General features: G+C 39.9%; 1 protein-coding gene across 6 annotated transcripts in view; it reads left to right on the forward strand.

The window, feature by feature from the left end:
* Window positions 1–295: 295 nt before the first annotated feature.
* vstm2b (V-set and transmembrane domain containing 2B) overlaps window positions 296–16,461 on the forward strand; it is a 28,262-nt gene continuing 12,096 nt past the window's right edge. For 2 of the 6 annotated variants that reach the window (XR_005707775.1, XM_040130989.1), the window contains exons 1-4: window positions 296–411; window positions 977–1,164; window positions 2,131–2,160; window positions 3,049–3,493. Coding sequence is in view for 3 of the 6 variants with exons in the window: in XM_040130989.1 (XP_039986923.1) it covers window positions 339–411; window positions 977–1,164; window positions 2,131–2,160; window positions 3,049–3,493 (736 nt within the window). In the remaining 3 variants the exon portion in view is untranslated. Of the gene's footprint in view, window positions 412–976; window positions 1,165–2,130; window positions 2,161–3,048; window positions 3,494–6,001; window positions 6,341–11,568; window positions 14,845–16,461 lie in introns of those variants that run through there. The other 4 variants (XR_005707773.1, XR_005707774.1, XM_040130972.1 and 1 more) reach the window with 4 other exon arrangements.

Consider the following 16,461-nt stretch of genomic DNA (forward strand, 5'->3'; position numbering starts at 1 on the left):
CAGGGAAGCGGGGTGATAATGAAGAGCAGGTTTCTGCAGCTGACCGGGAAGTTCGGTTTCTACTTACAGACGACGCTCAGCGGGGAATAAAGGAATCACCGTGTTCTACCTGCTGTAGGATTATTCCAGCTCTTCTTGTTTCTGCGCTGAAATGTGGTTTTGATTATGCTCCAGCTCGCCTTCGGATTGTACACGTTTCCTGGCTAATGCAGAGGCTGGCTCTGGATTGTGGCTCTTCTCTGCCCATATTTGGAGTTATTTGAGCACACAGTTAATATCACATCCAGGTCAAATGACCGTCTAATGTCCGTGCTGAGTGTGACGATCCTTACTGTGACATGGAAAAAACGGGACTCTACAGCCTCCTTTATTACTTCATTCTCAATTCGCCCTTAATGATTTGTGCAAATGGTAAGTGAACCTCCAGAGAGGGAGAAACTGGAGAATGAGAAATATATTTTAACGCAGTAAATCAACTGTAGCTTCAAAAAATGCTACAGTTTAAAATAAATCCCACCTGTCTGATAAAAAACCCCTGTTATTGTTAAAATTATGCCTATGCATTTTGACTGTATCTTTTTCTATCTGGAAGAGTAGCTCGAGAATTTAACGGTACAAAAGGAAAGAGCGAAATGCGAAAAAACAAACACATAATAACCCAGCTGTGCCCACGTCAGAGCATCATGAAAAGGATGGAGAATTGCTTTCCATTATTTGAACAAATAAAGCCTGAGGCAGATTGTAGGTCAGAGGTGCCCTTATAAAACCATTTCAGTCTATAATCACGGTTAATGGGGCTATAGGATGTGAGCTTAAAATAGACAAAGTCTGCTTGATGGCATAGAAATGGACTGCCAAACTCCATTGTTTTAGGCTTATGGAGGGTGTAGAACAGCAGTTTCATTTGGCCACCCCACTCATTAATCTGTGCTTCTGCTTCCTTGCCTCTCTCCTTGCTCCTCTTCATATTCCAAAGCTGCATTCACTGAAGTCCCTAAAGATGTGACTGTGGGGGAGGGAGAAGATGTGGAGATGCCCTGCGCATTTAAGGCTGTCAGCTCAGCACCCATGTCTTTGGAGATCCAGTGGTGGTACCTGAAGGAGGATCTGCCTAAAGAACTGCCTCATGAGCTACAGATCAGCGCCCCAGTCAACAGAGCCAAGGTAACTGCAACATTAGTTAGTTCTAAATAACAGAACTGTGTTTGTTGTTTGCCATATCTTCTACTTATATGACCTGCACATATTTTTACCCCTGCCAAGGAGGTTATGTTTTCACCCGTGTCTAAAATTTCTTTGTCAGCAGGATTAAGCAAAAACTGATGAATCGATTTGCACCAAACTTGGTTGAGGGATGGGGCATAGGTCAGGGAAGTACCCATTAAATTCTGAGGCAGATCCAAATCATTTACTATGAATATGATTTTTTTTTCTCTGAAGTCTGGTGTATGTAATTTCACATTGGCCTTGGTGGAGGTCTGCACTCTCTGAGTGCATTTCTGGTTGGTTTGTTTGCTTGCTTGTTTCTTTATTTGTCGGCAGGATTACGCAAAAAGTACTGAATCCATTAAATTTTGTTGCGGATCCAGGAATTTTTTTAATCACTTTCTTTAACATTGGGGGATAGGGCATTTTTCAACATTTTTGTTAGTTTCGCAGGAAATAATTTATGCATCTTGATGTGAAAAATAATATATACATAGATATTTATGGTGTTGAGATTTATGATTTTGTACGATTTGGCGTAGATCCAGATAATAATCCAGATCGGGTGGAAGAAAATGCTGAGTCCACATTACACAAAGAGTTGTATTTGCTACGTTTTGTGAAAAATTAATCTTGAATGTTGTCAGACAACTTCCCTTTATTTTTCTCTTATTATTTCATCTGTTGCATTTCATCTGTGGTTTAAGCACAGTAAAACATGCAACAGGGGTACAGAGATCAGAGGAAAAGACGTGCACGAAAGAGAGAGAGGTTATCAATGGTGTCTTTCAGAATTGTGCACAACCATGCTGTTTGCTCTCTCCACTTTCGTTGTTGCGCATGTTTTAGTAACATAATAACCAATATTTCTTTAATTGATAAACATGTTGTATACATGTGATTCACAATGATTTCTCTTTTCAGGTCCCTCAAAGGGAAGCCACAAAAATAAGTGTAAGTGTCCATTTTGTTGTCTGACTGAAGATTGTTGATCAACAGACTTTTATTCCCCAAGTGCCAAACAAGGGACTGTCTTTTGATGGATTATAGTCATATGTGTTTGACAGAAAAATACTTCGTCCTCAGAGAAAAGAAAATATCCACCTGACATGGGGGTGTGCATTATGATTAACTGGTGGAATGTAATATTTCTCCACTGATAGAGTTGCTCCTTTCTTCAGACTGAATAACAATGTTTGTCTATTCTTGATGGTATGCCTTCATGAAATATCAAACATGTGGCTCAGCTCTAATGGCTGATACATCTAACACTCACTCATAGTCAGTTGCTTCACTCACTGGTTGTTTTGGGGTCAACCAGAACCTTTTTGCTGCTTAGTGTTTTGTTTGCTCTTTCAACGGGAAATAAACTTTGAATTATTACTGGTTAATAAAAGTTTAATTTTTGCATCCTTTTTATTTATGCTGATAGATATTTTTCATTTAAATCTAGAGACTGATTAGGTAAAGAAATCCTGAGATGATTATTCAGCCTTCCGCTGTCCCACGTTTTATCTTGTAATGTTTTCAGACCTCTAAAATTGTGTCAGTGTGAAACATGATGTGGCAGGTTGAATTTCGATAATATGATACATTTGTGCTGTTAAAGTGTGCCCTTATTACGGATATTTCGGGATCTGTCAGAACTAATGTGTCGGTCTGCTGAGCAGCTAATAGAGAGTCATCAATTTTTTGATTTTTTTATTCCTGTGCTTCCATCTACTGTCATAAAACACGGAGCTACCCTTAACAAGCTGATGATGAATTTGTACTAAAACTGACTGTTATTCAAACGTTGCCATTTGCCTTGTGTCAGTGATTTCTTTTTATATGTGTGTTAAGACTGTGCGTGTTCAGGGCAATGCCATCTCCCACCGCCTAAGCCTGTCCAAGGTGAAGAAGGAAGACGGGGGGGTGTACGAGTGCCGTGTGTCTGATCTGTGGGCTGATGAGACTCAGGAATTTACGGTCCATGCCACGCTGCACATCATGCAGCATGGTGACGGCATGGTGGCTGAGGAGGCTGTGTCACACATCCAGAACCGCTGGCTGTTGAGGAATGCCAACACAGCTCTGGAAGTGGACACAGCAGCAAGGGCCACCTCAGAGCCCGGCCAAGGCCTGGCGGGAGGACCGAGGTTAGGGCAGGGGAAGCAACGGGTGCGTCAGGAGGCTCAGCCCGGCCTCCTCCCTTCCATCTCGTCCACCACCACCACCTCGGTGGCAAAGTCGTCAGCCTCACCACTGCCAGGGAAAGCGACCATCCTCTGGCAGCAGCATGGAGCTGGTGAGTTTTTTTTTGTTTTTGTTTTGTTTTGTGGGGGGGGCAGAGCCATAGTGACTCCAAGTGGTGGTAGGAGGAGGATCCACCTGAGATCTTTACACATAGCTCAGCAGGCTGTACAATATGTGGCTGCTGTGCTAATCTGTCTCAGGGTTCAACTGTTTTAGTAACGCAAATCTGAGCAAATGTGCTGTTGTTTCTCTTTGAAAATAATGCTTTATCTTTGTGTTGTTGTGGAAAATATAATTTAGTCTGAGATCTAATCAACTGCACCTGCTGCTAATTTTTTAATGTACAACTGCTGCTCCTCTTTTCATGGATTTCATGGATTCAAATTTCATGTAATATTAGGTGTGTTATGTTTGTATCTTCTTATTTTATTATTATTTTACAACAGTGACTCTCCTGAGCACTAGCCTTCTTCTGTGATATTCTACATCTATATGCTTCTTCTTGTGGACAGCATTTGACAGCTTGTTATATTATCAACATAAAAATTACAGTCGGTGAGATAACATTTTCCTTGTCGCAAAAAAAATATTCAGATTTAGTGGCAGCCCTGCATGTGACAGCATGAATATTTCTACATTCATACACAGTGCAGGTATGTGTACAGTCATGTGTTTAGTGCTTGAATAGAAGAGTGATCACCCGGCTCAACATTCTCCATCATCTGTTCCAATGCTCGTGCCACACCTATGTCAGACTTTTCAAATCTCTTTAAATAAGGGCATCATTTAGGTTGACTTATGTGCAAATGTTTAACACCTATTTATGACTACTTCTGCCAGTGGCTTGGCAGATGGTAGGGTAGTGGTGGGAGTAAGGGGGGGTGGAGTGTTGTCATCTATATCACCATAGTTCGTCTCCCTGCCCCAGTTCTGTTCGATGAAGCGTACTTATGAATAATTAAAACTCATCGAAGTCTAGTGGAAACTTGTCAGACTTGATGCTGATGCAGAGGGCAGTCAGTCAGCTGGTGGACTGTATCACAGACAGGATGTGTAGGACTGACATGCAAATACCATGTGTTGATATGAAGTGCATCTGTGCTCTCGTTGACTCCAGCATTTATACTTCCACATGCTGGCATTATGTTGTTAAATGGCAGGCCCTAGTCAGAGGTGTTGATGGTATTAGAGTAGGTATCTTTTAAAGGCCTGATGTTTGCTGTTCTTTGTGCGTCTGCTGAAGTCTGCTGTGTCATTTCGTCAGTCCTCTGTTCTCACAGCTTTGATCAGTCATTCAGAGCCTCCTCACAGGGACAAGTGGAGAGGACTTTATCAACGCCTACGTGGATGTGTAGCCTTTAATAGACCGTTGGTATCTGTGTGTGTCTGTAAAGAAATATTAGCCAAAGACTCAGGCAGTAATTATTAGGATGACAGATTCATTACAGTTGCATAAATATGCTTTTGATCTATTGTAGCCATTTGTATTTAATTATGACACTTAATAATTTGAAGGAATAAAGTCAAGATCTAACTTTGCTTGCATGTGGAAAAGTATATATGATGGTAGTAAAAGCAGATTTGCCTCTTTCAATATTTACAAAAAGGTATGTGTGACTTAAAGGGAACCTTTTACGGATCCACCTGCTAGAGAAAAAAACATTATACCATACATATTTTAAAATGTTCTTCCAAAATAAATGTGACATGTTTTCTACAATCAAGCTGAAGTAATGTGTGCTAATTTACTTCAGTTACTGCAGACACTTGGAAACAGTGCAGTGTTTAGTTTAATCGGGACAGATACTAATAACACAGTTGGTTTTTAGATAGCTGTATCTGCTCCAAGCATCACAGTTATAATGAGAAGAGCCCTCTGGTGGACCCCAGACACATGACTGTGCAGTGAAATGGAAAATACAGTATCTGATCACAGAAACAGTCACTTATTGGACTTATCAATCTGATTTTGTTCAAATGTCCCACAGGAGGGGCAGGCCCACCCTGCAGACTGGCCACCAGCAGACTAACCTTTGACAAGTCCAAATACACACATCCAGTGATAAACGGTAACAAATCCTGACCTGTCTATCACTGGACACAGTTTACAGCCTTCTTTATCTATGAAGTCTTAAGTAAGCCCAAAGCCAAAACCGAACCAATTATTAACGATGATTAAGTTCTGAGACCATGTGTCCACTGTTCATTTATGTAACCTAAGTCTGTTGTTTGTATTCTGGATGATCACTGACGCAGCATATAAAATCTCAGAGTCAGAAGCTCCACTTACCTTATTGCATTGTTAGTCCTGGTCGCGTAATGTCTCTTGTTTTTTCAAAGAACTCAGTCATTTCCCTCGGTTACAAGGCTGACAAGACAAGAAAATAAAAAGTGACCATAATCCATTATTTCTGCCAATAAGCATACATGGCCCTGACCCCCACTGTGTTACATTGTGTTTCACTTTTTCAATTCAACTTTTGTTTTATGTTAGTTAGTTAAATCTACCTTTCTCTCTCTTCTCTGTCTTTTTCTGCTTTTTCTCTCCTTCTCGCCTCAGCCGGGTGTCCACACATGTCTCCATTTCCTGTATCCATCGTTTCAAATTAAAATCCCTTGCCAACATTGTAGTGGCGGCAAAATTTTTTGCAGCAGCAGTGTATGTAGCGGAAACACTTAGTCCCTTGGATCACTGATTTCCATTTTTTTTTTGGCTTGTTACCCCTTGAAATGAGTAAATCTCCATATTTGATCCCTTGTCACAGGTTACATATTTGTAAGAGCCCTCAGCAGTGTCACCAAAGTGTGAGTTTCCTCAAAACTTATTACTTACTGTAAGAGGCCAGAAGATGCGAAACTACATTACAAAAACCACAAGCACGTGTTTTTTCTTCTTTACTGTTTCAGTAATAACCTTATGAACTATCACATTTGTTTTGTGTCTCAACCCCCTGATTGGGAACCACAGTCGTAGATGAGTACTGGTAAAAGTAAAAATATAAATAATATCAATAATAATAATAACAACCCACTCTTAGAAACACTTCCTTGCCATGACATTGTCCCTTATGTATCCTAGTGATATACTTTTCCTACTAATCCACGGATAATTTATATGTGCTCTCTAGTGATGCTGCTATAACTGCGGTGGCAGAATTGAATTAGACACAATTACACTGACAATAAAAGCAAGGATGGTATAATGATGACTGGAAATCACCCCCATTGACAGATGAAGGTAGTCTGTGTGAATGTGGAAATTATTCAGTCTGAAAACTCTTGGGTGAAATTGGTTATGACATCAGCTTTGGGAAATAATAACTTTAACAAACCTCTTTTATTACCATACCTAATTTTATTTCTGGAGCAGCTACTAACTGTACAGAACAGTCAGTGTGGTTTTGGTGATTTACAGATGAAAAGATGTCAAACAAAACTAAAGTTCTTGAGGTTGTAACTTTAATTTCAATTACTATGTTTTCAACATGCCATAGGTTATAGGTCATTTCCTGGACAAATTTCTGGGCAAAGTCATTAGTAACCCTTTGAAATAATCAATCATTATTTTTGGTGTTTTCATGGAAAAGTAGGTGGAAAAAGTGTGTTTTATGGTCGGTCACAATTGTGACTGGTGGGGTAATGTGTTGTGTACTGAATTAAGATATTTCTCCAATACAGTCATCAAAATTTCTATATATCCCAGCCCAGTTATTAACAAATTTAAAACTCTGTCACTAGCATTGCCACTAGAATGCTCTATCACATTCTAGTGTGACTATTTCACATATCATAAACCCTTATACAACATGGATATGGATACTGAGAGCCAAGACAAAAATAACCATCAATGTATTTCAACATTGTTACTTTATTGTAAAATGTATTGAGACATTAATATTGTAACTTTATTGTAACATTTGAACATGTACTTTAGTGCAAATTCATTGTAACATTTTCAGTGTGACAGTTTTGTGCAACTTTTACTAACAACTGTATAGCAGTCATGTGTTTCATTCACACTGAACATAAAGGTAACATTTAGCCTAATAGAGTATAAATTCAAGTTGAGGCCTACACTGGAGAGAAAAAAGAAAATATATCATCAATATTTCATCATCACTGATATTTGTTCCTTCATGAGCTGTTTACATAAATTCAGCTTATGCATTCAACAGCTGGCAAATGGCCTGTCTCCCCCTCATACTACTTATCTGACCCATCACTATCACAATCACTGAGCAAAGTATCTTTCTCTCTCGTTTTGAGGACTAACAGTAATGTTGCATGACTACTCTGGGCAGTCACCTAGATCCAGCATATCCAGAACTTAAAAGAAAGAACAGAGTAGAAAGTTAGGTAGAACAAGAACTATATATGTGTATAAGTACGTGTATACCTAGATTGCACTGTGTTATCCTGCTAGTCACTATTGTTGCCATCAAGATGTTTACTCCTTCTATGACCACACTGAAAAAAGTTGAGTAGTTTCAAATGCATATATCAATAACAGACACCTTAAAGATAATATGTACCTAAATCCTATCCTATCTTTCCTATCCTTACCTATCTTCTATGTTAACACACTTCAATTCAACGATTATGGTCGTGAGACAATTTACACTAAACATGTGACACTGCACATACTTCATTGAGACCGTTTTTATAATTAAACATTTGCTGGAAATGCATTGATATGTCATTCAGTAACATTTTTAGAGCCTTATAATTGAAAACATTTTTTACGATTAATAGTGTGACCGATGGGATTAATGCTTCAATGACAAATCCATTCAGTAGAAAGGCACAAATGTCTCTACAAGCAGTACGACAGCAATGTAATTGTAATTTAGTGTAGCACGGAGCTGTATGGTGTTTTAAATAAAGAGGGTAAATGTAATTTCAGCAAACGACGAAAAGCACCAACTAAAGTAGAAGCACACAAGACAGAATGTTTAAACATAAAATGAGAGGAATGTACTGAACATCACCGACTGAAAAAGCTATAACTGTATGAGTATCCAAGGTTACATATTTCCCTTTCCTGCAGAAAAACACAAAGCTTGGTAGCAATCGAATGAAAGAAAAATGCACAGTGCATGTATATTCAAAACAGTAGATCACAAGAATGAAATGTCTGTCAAAGTGTGGAGGCTACAAGTTGGTCTAAATAAGCAGCCAGTGATGCAACTTTGACATTTTTAATTCCCTCTCTTCCTTCTGTGCTCTCACCACTCACCCTGAGTCATTGCCTTCTGATTTGTTGAGTTCACTGAGGCACATTACAGATTCGACAGTTTAGCTGCTTGATATTTAATTTTACTACAATTAGTATCACAACCTGTGTTCAGAGCCTCTCTGTACAAACTCACTTTAATCCATTTGATGAAGCAGCTAATGAAGCATTATCCAATCTATCTGTCACATAATGGGTATCAACATGTTGGTGGGATTAAAAGCTTCATTGTAATCATAAAATATTTGACAGTCTTCTACTCTTTTCTGCTGACTAGAGAGCTAACAGAGCACAGTCAGCACAAAGCTTGTTTAACACCACATCCCAGATGAAATGACTAACACTGAGTCCACACACTATTTGCCCCAAGCATCATTTTATTGCTTTTGCAAATCATGGAAGAGACTTAGTGGATTTTCTTATCACCAATGAATAAATCTACTGTAGACTTACAAAGGACAGATCTCACAAGTTCAATTTTGACAAACCTCTGGGACAAATATCTTAACCAGTTGTTGATGTAAGTATGAAAGGAAACATTTACTTATATCTCATTTCAAAATGAGTCAGAAAGTGATTTTTTTTAAGAAAGTTGAGGATATGTTTTTTTCTTTTTTTCTTTTTTTGCATTCATTTTTTAAATCTAATTAAAATGCTTCCACCATGGGATTTTGCTTAGAATCTCTCATGGGTGGCTGTGGCTCAGAAAAAATTGTATCATCGCTGTGTGATAGTATGTGTGTGTTTAGAAAGTGCAGTACGTATAGAAAAGAATGCTTTTATGAATGTGTGTGTGAATGGGTGAATTTGGCAGTAGTGTAAAGCGCTTTGAGTGGTTGATAAGACTAGAAAAGCACGATATAAATGCAGTCCATTTACCCTTCCATTTACAAACTAAAGGAAGAAATTTCATGTCTTAATTCATGAGGTCAGAGCCCGTATATAAAAACTTGTAAGAATGACACACAAGTGTCTAAAATAGCAACGTCAGAGTGAACAATAAAACACTTGAGACTTCCTTCTACTTACAGCCAAGTGTAGAGGTCACTTTGAAGAGCTGCTCTGAGGTGATCACATCACTGATCACGTCTGCACAGAGAAAGAATAACCAATCAGAGATACAGATTGACCCTACATGTGAAATTGTTAAATCTCCAGAAATAATTAACATGAAAAAGGAACAACAATCTCATATATTTATAATGTACAAATATATAAACAGGGGTGAAATAACAGGAAATTGTCTGAAATGGAAACTAAATTCAGCTGCGAGATGTTCTGCTGTTGGTAGATGAGGTATGCCAAAGAAATCAGGTAATAGGGAGAATTCAGTTCCACAAGTGCAGACAATGAAGATGCTGAGACAGTAATTGTAAATCAAATAAATATCAGATTTATTTCCTGTTGTTTTTTTGCAGCCTGATAAATGACAAAAGAAAGAAGCAGTGGTATAACATCCTATCAAATGTTGAAATGCAAGTAATAAACTAAAACTACTCATGTATTATTATTGAGAACTACCTTGCACCATTTTTTCTCACAAGCACCAGGCTCACTAGCATCATATCCAAGCTAACAGCTAAGCATGGGAACTCCTCTGTTATTGACTTCACTGACCATAAATTTCTATATGGGCCCCTGTTCTCAGAGGACATGAGCTGAAATTTATTTTTGATGGCAACTTTCCAACTACAGTTAGCAAAATTCTGCATGTGAGTGCTAACCACTTTGTGACCGACTGCTTCACCAACCTGGGTCAGAAAGAGGGATCCATACCAACTGTCCATGGGAAAACTGTGGCAAAGGAAGTGTACAGAGTTAAAGATAATTATGTTATTAGTTTCGTTTGCCATTTAGCATTACATTGTCAGGATCTGCCAAAATAGCTGAGTTTATTTATTAATTATCTTGGTCCAAATGTCAGTAAGGTCAGCTCCATCTTATCAACATTATTGAATAACATGAGAGTAAAGTGAGAGAATGGGTGTCACTGCCCCCAGTGTTTTTCTGGCTGTTGACCATCTGTAATTTGGCAAATAGGCACGATGTGCAGTGTGCTCACAGTATTAGAGACCACACAGAGAGGAAGTTACCTCCGGGTGGGTGTCATGCATCAGTCAAGTGACGGCCTGAAGACAACACGGCAGCCAGCATCATCAGGAAGGTCTCAGGATATCTATAGGAACACACAGGATGACTACTCTGAGAGAGCTCCAGCACCACCTGACACAACTTCATTGTACAAGGAAATCTTTACCTTGATATAAAACATGTTCCAGACTGTGTTTAGAAAAGTTATGGCTTTGCTACTTAAGCATTATATTTACCTATTTATATTTACATTACATTTGATCTAAATAAAGTGCCTTATTCTTGAGGCGGGCTTTGTCATTTTAAATTTATTAGTAAATTTAGTAGTAAGGGTCTTCCATATTATTTTCTTTCACTCAGATTTTATGTAATTACACAGTTTAAACAGTTTAAAATAAAGACATATTTGATTTCATGCAGGTAAAGGGAGTAAAAAACCTGGTTCATTTAACATCCTGGCTTAGGATGCGAAACAGAGTTTCACTAGTAAGCCAGAGATAATTACTTGACTAATGTTTCACATCTTCTGTTCTTACTTACTGTATCTTACTTTCTACCCACACACCCTGACAGTTATTAAAAGTGTTTTGTAGCGGGTTTGACCCTTTAAATAAATAGGGGTGCCAGTAACGAGAGTATTTTGTTTTCCCCACAAATCACTTCAGTTCAATCCAGTTTGACAAACGTAAAAGTAAAACTCAAAGGTCTGCTCCGGGTTCTACCACAGATCCCCGCAAAACAAATGAAACCAGGAAATCCAAAACTTGTGGGACAACACCGTCTGTTATCAATCTGGTTTGCAGAGTTGGCTTCAGCTACAACAAGACCAGCAACACCTGGAGAGACACCAACTGGGGAATACACATCCACCAGGTTATTCTTCCTCCTGACACAGATTCCAAAGACAAGGCTTATATCTTATCACAAGTTGGCTACAATGATGCAGACTTTACGTGATTGGATGCCAAGGGTAAAGCTGGCATATTTCTCCTCCACTGATCAACAACACTGGCAGCTTTGAGACACACTAATAGATTTCGTGGAGGTAGGTTTCACACTGTGCAGGTTTTTTTGGGGAATTGTAATTGGATTATTAGAAGTTCATGGGTTTTAAATGTGGGTAACCTGAATGAACTCTTGACAGGTGGGCAGTGATGTAATTCTGATGGGCTGGTCCCTACACTCCTCCCCCCCTAGCAAAAGCCGGCCAAAGGTAAGGCGCTGTAGTTGTCCCAAAAATGTCTGTTTCTCAGAATTACATCCCAAGGCTTTGATTAAGGTGTTCTTGACTTATGACTGGATTTAGTGTCTGAGTTAGAGGAGCTGTCATGCTGATAAGCCTGTTGTCCCCCCACAGATCCTTTTGCCCACCCTCCGCTGGGACAGAACATATCATGTCTGAGAAGCCAATGAAGTCCTCCCCATCAAAGTCCAAATTCGAGATCTCCAGAACATACTTGTGCTCCTGTTCCTGCAGGTCTTGAGCGTTTTGGTAGCAGGGTTTCAGGCGAGAAATGTGGACAACTTTTAAGTCCTGGCCAGAATACTCCAAAACCACTTTGTAGTTCACCGGCCCAACTTGCTATCCGATATGGCCCTTGCCATTCGGGGGCTAATTTTGCATTTATGGACTTCTCCACTTTGGAGAGGGGATGGGCTTGTACCAAGACTCTTAGTTGTTCCCCAAACTCCATGTCTCGTCTGAGTTTATCATAGTTCCTTTTCTGACAATGTCATGCAGAATCCAGGTTTTTGGAAACAAAGGAACAGAGATCATCCAGGTGTGCAATCATGGTCTAGGCAGGGGTGTTAGGAGTAGGCTCTTGAGGTTGCAGCAACAAATGTCTGAGATCCAGATCTGCAGGGGAAACTCCAGTGGACTTCTGGACCACCGAGTTAGTAAACCAGTACTCTGGGAGGTATTTATTCCAATACTTATTCTGGTTTCCAACATATGATGCAATCATGGTTTTTGAAATACGGTTCAATCCCTCTGTGAAGTTGGTCAGGGGATGATAGGCAGAGGTTAATTTGTGTCCCACGTTCCAAGTTTGGCACATCGTTTGAAAGGTTAAGGAAATTAACTGTTTCCCATGATCTGAAAGAATGAAATCAGGAAGGGCCCATGGGGTCGAGATGTCCTTCACCAGGAGTTGATATAGTTTTTGCAGTTGCTTTTCTCAAAGTTCCACCCATCTGGAGTGATATTCCACATACCAGTAGGTAAACATTTTTTGGGAGCTCTTTGGAAATGGACCCATTAAATCCATCCCAAGCATTTCCCAGGTGTGTTGGACCAGACTTTGCTGGAGATTTGTCACCAATTTTCAGGTTTATACAACTGACACTTGGCAATTCTGAACACGTTGTTTGACATCCCAGCTCATCTTTGGCCAATAGACCAGGTGTTGCAGTCTCTGGTAGTGCTCACACTGAGTACAGGTCCTGGCATTCAAAGTCTACCTGCTAGGCCTTCCACATGGCTTTGATGGAGAAAGGAAGCTCTTTTGATGGTCCAGAGGAAGCAGAAATTATGGTAAAACGCAAGTATGGAGGGCTGATCTCCTGTAGGGGCTCAGGAGCGGGCAGTGATGAGAGGAATGATCTGTTAACACAGTGCAAAGGTGACCGTCCAGATAGGTGCTCCACTCCTCCAATGCCCAAACAGCAGCCAAGCATTCCAACATGTTGGCAACATAATTACTCTCAGCTGGATTCAAGTCATGGCTGGCAAATGTGAGGACTTCCTCAGTTCCAAGGTCTGCTTTCTGAACCAGTATTGCCCCAAGCCCTATCCCGCTGGCAACGGTATAGACCACAACAGGAGCTGTGAAGTTTGGGTGACATAGGACAGGTAGGTTTATCAGATGTTCTTTAAGCATATCAAAATCAGCTTGGCAAGCAGGTTACCAGAAGAACTTTGCTCTTCATTTCTTTAAGGCATTTAGTGGCTCAACAATCTGTAAGAAGTTGGGAACCTGACTCTGCCATGCCCAGGAACCTCTGTAAGGCTTTCAGGTTGGTGGGGACTGAGAAGTTGCGCAAAGCCTTAGTTTCATACAGGTCAACATGAACCCCGGCTGCAGACACAATATGTCCCAGAAATTTCAGACATGTCCTAAGCAGTTTACTGTCAAGGACAGCTTGGACATCATAGAAATGCTGTTCCCAGGACTGGGATAAAATTATGTTGTCATCCAGGCACGTCACGGGGGCATTCTTCAGTCCAAACAGCATGGCTTAAGACTGGAACCTCACGGGGGCATTCTTCAGTCCAAACAGCATGGCTTAAAACTGAAACTGACCCAGAGGGCAGATGAGGCTGTGATTTCTCACACCTCAGAGTCCATTTCCACCTGCCAATATCCTCTTATTTATGTCTACAGAAGAGAAGACAGCAGCACCTGAGAGACTATCCAGTATCTCCTGGATTGTGGGAATGGGATAGGTATCCGTGACTATGTTTTCATTCACTTTCCCGAAATCTAAACACAACCTTGGTTTGCCAAGCTCCCTGGAATCAGGACTACTGGAAAAGCCCAAGCAGAGCAAGGCAGTTCAGTTACATCGTACTTCAGCATGTCATTAATGACTTCCTTCATCATCTTCAGCTTATGAGAGCAGGTACGATAGGGATTCTGCTGAATGGGAAGTGGATTTGTGAGAAAGGTCTGGTGCTTTGATAGCTTAGTGCATCCCACTTATGCTGTACAAACATCAGCATTTTTGAGTAAAAGGGTCTCTAACTGGATTTTCCAGGGTTCCTCCAGATGAGACTCCTGGATTGTCTTCTCAGTCTGTCTTCCAAAGTGGTCAGCGTAGGGAACAATGCAGTAGCTGTTGGAGCTTCCACCGAAAAGAAAGCAGCATAGTTGTTAGACTCTCCCTCCCTCAGAAGAGGAGAAAGTTTTTCCTTCGAATTTTCCTGGAACCAGTACGCTCTTCCTGCAACATCTTTCTGCATACTGTATATTCTGCATATTTTAAGTATTGCGATTCTACAAGTATTGTGATTCATATTACAATTTATTGTGATATTTGTTTAGTTTTAACAGACCATGAGAAAAAGGTGAATCATATTCAAGGGACTACATATATATATACACACACACATATATACATATAGAAACATATATACACATATACATACACACATATATATGTGTGTGTATATATGTATATATATGTGTGTGTGTATATATGTATATATATATTTGTATATGTATTTATATATATGTATATATGTGTGTATATGTAATTTATATATATGTATATATGTGTGTATATGTATTTATATATGTATGTATGTATGTATATATGTATATGTAAAATACATCATTTGGAGTCATATTTCCAATATGACCCAACAATGCACATCACCTGTCAGTCTGTCTTTCTGAGTTTATTTCAGCCGCATCATTGCTATAAACCCCTTGGCTCTGTCTTAAAGCCATTTGAACAAAAAATCTGTCATTAGGAATATCATTTAAGAGGTCAGTAGGCCATAGGCCTATATAGAAGTCTTCTACCTGTCAGTTAAATAAAGTACTGTTATAGTAAATGACTCAAAAGAGAACCACTGGTGCTTTTATTCTGAGGCACACGGCTGGTCTCCGGCTGGAAGTGTTGGGGATCAGGGGTCAATAAATCCATTTTCTTCTTTTCCTTTTGTTTCACACCATTTTTTGTTTCTGTAGCTTATGTTGAATCTGTCTTTCCCAACTGCTGTCCCAGTCTCACCAGTTTATCCACAGTAGTGACTCTACCCCAGAGCTGGCTCCCCATATTTGGAATGACATTCCATAGAATCAGTTTGAGCGCTGCAGCCTCCTGAATATCAGGCTTCCACCTTTGACACAAGGAGTGGTACATACAGGCAAAATCATGGATGCTTTCCCCATTGCCTTGGAATCTTGTCCTCTCTCTTTGCCAGTTCATCCTCATATTCCTCAGGCAGAAAGGCAGGACGGAACTTTTCCTTAAATTCTAACCAGGCATGCATGTTCAAACGAGCCACATCCGGCCAGTATCTTGTCATTCCATGTAGAACATTCCCCAAGGTTGCCATTAACTCCTCTTCAGTCAGTGGTTTTACAGCCAGAAAATCATTACACTTCTCCAGATATATTAGGGGATCTGCTTCGTCTACCATCTTCCCAAATGATGGACACTGCAGCTTAACAGGGCATTGTCCCATCAACCGTCCCCTGCCCTCCAGCAGAATAAGAGAATCCCGAGGGGTCTCCAACATATTTGCCTTTAAATCGGACCATACAGTAGACTGGAGGTTGGGTCCTCCCCCAGCTGATCACTGTTTGGGACAACTTTGATAGGGATAGTCATAAGTGCTGATATATTGAGGATTTGTTTCAATGTCTCCATTTCCTGGGACACTGAATCCATACTTTTTTCCATACTTTGACATCTTTTAATACCTCTGTATGATGATGTACTAATCGCCAATTGAGGTTTGCTTCGAAATGATTCCTCAGAAAACCAAATTGCATGTCTAGGGTTTGATTTAGCTGTTGAAAGAGTCGCTCATAAGATGTAGTGACATCCATTAATAAAGTTGTTACCGTAGTTTGAAGCTCCTCCTTGTGGTTCTTTTGTGTCTCCATGAGTATATTAAATTGATCCTCCAAAGTTGCTTTTAGTGTATCCTCAGTGTTAGCTGCTTCCTCATCAAACTCAGT

The sequence above is a fragment of the Xiphias gladius genome, chromosome 1, assembly GCF_016859285.1.
Source record: "Xiphias gladius isolate SHS-SW01 ecotype Sanya breed wild chromosome 1, ASM1685928v1, whole genome shotgun sequence".
NCBI lineage: Eukaryota > Metazoa > Chordata > Actinopteri > Istiophoriformes > Xiphiidae > Xiphias > Xiphias gladius.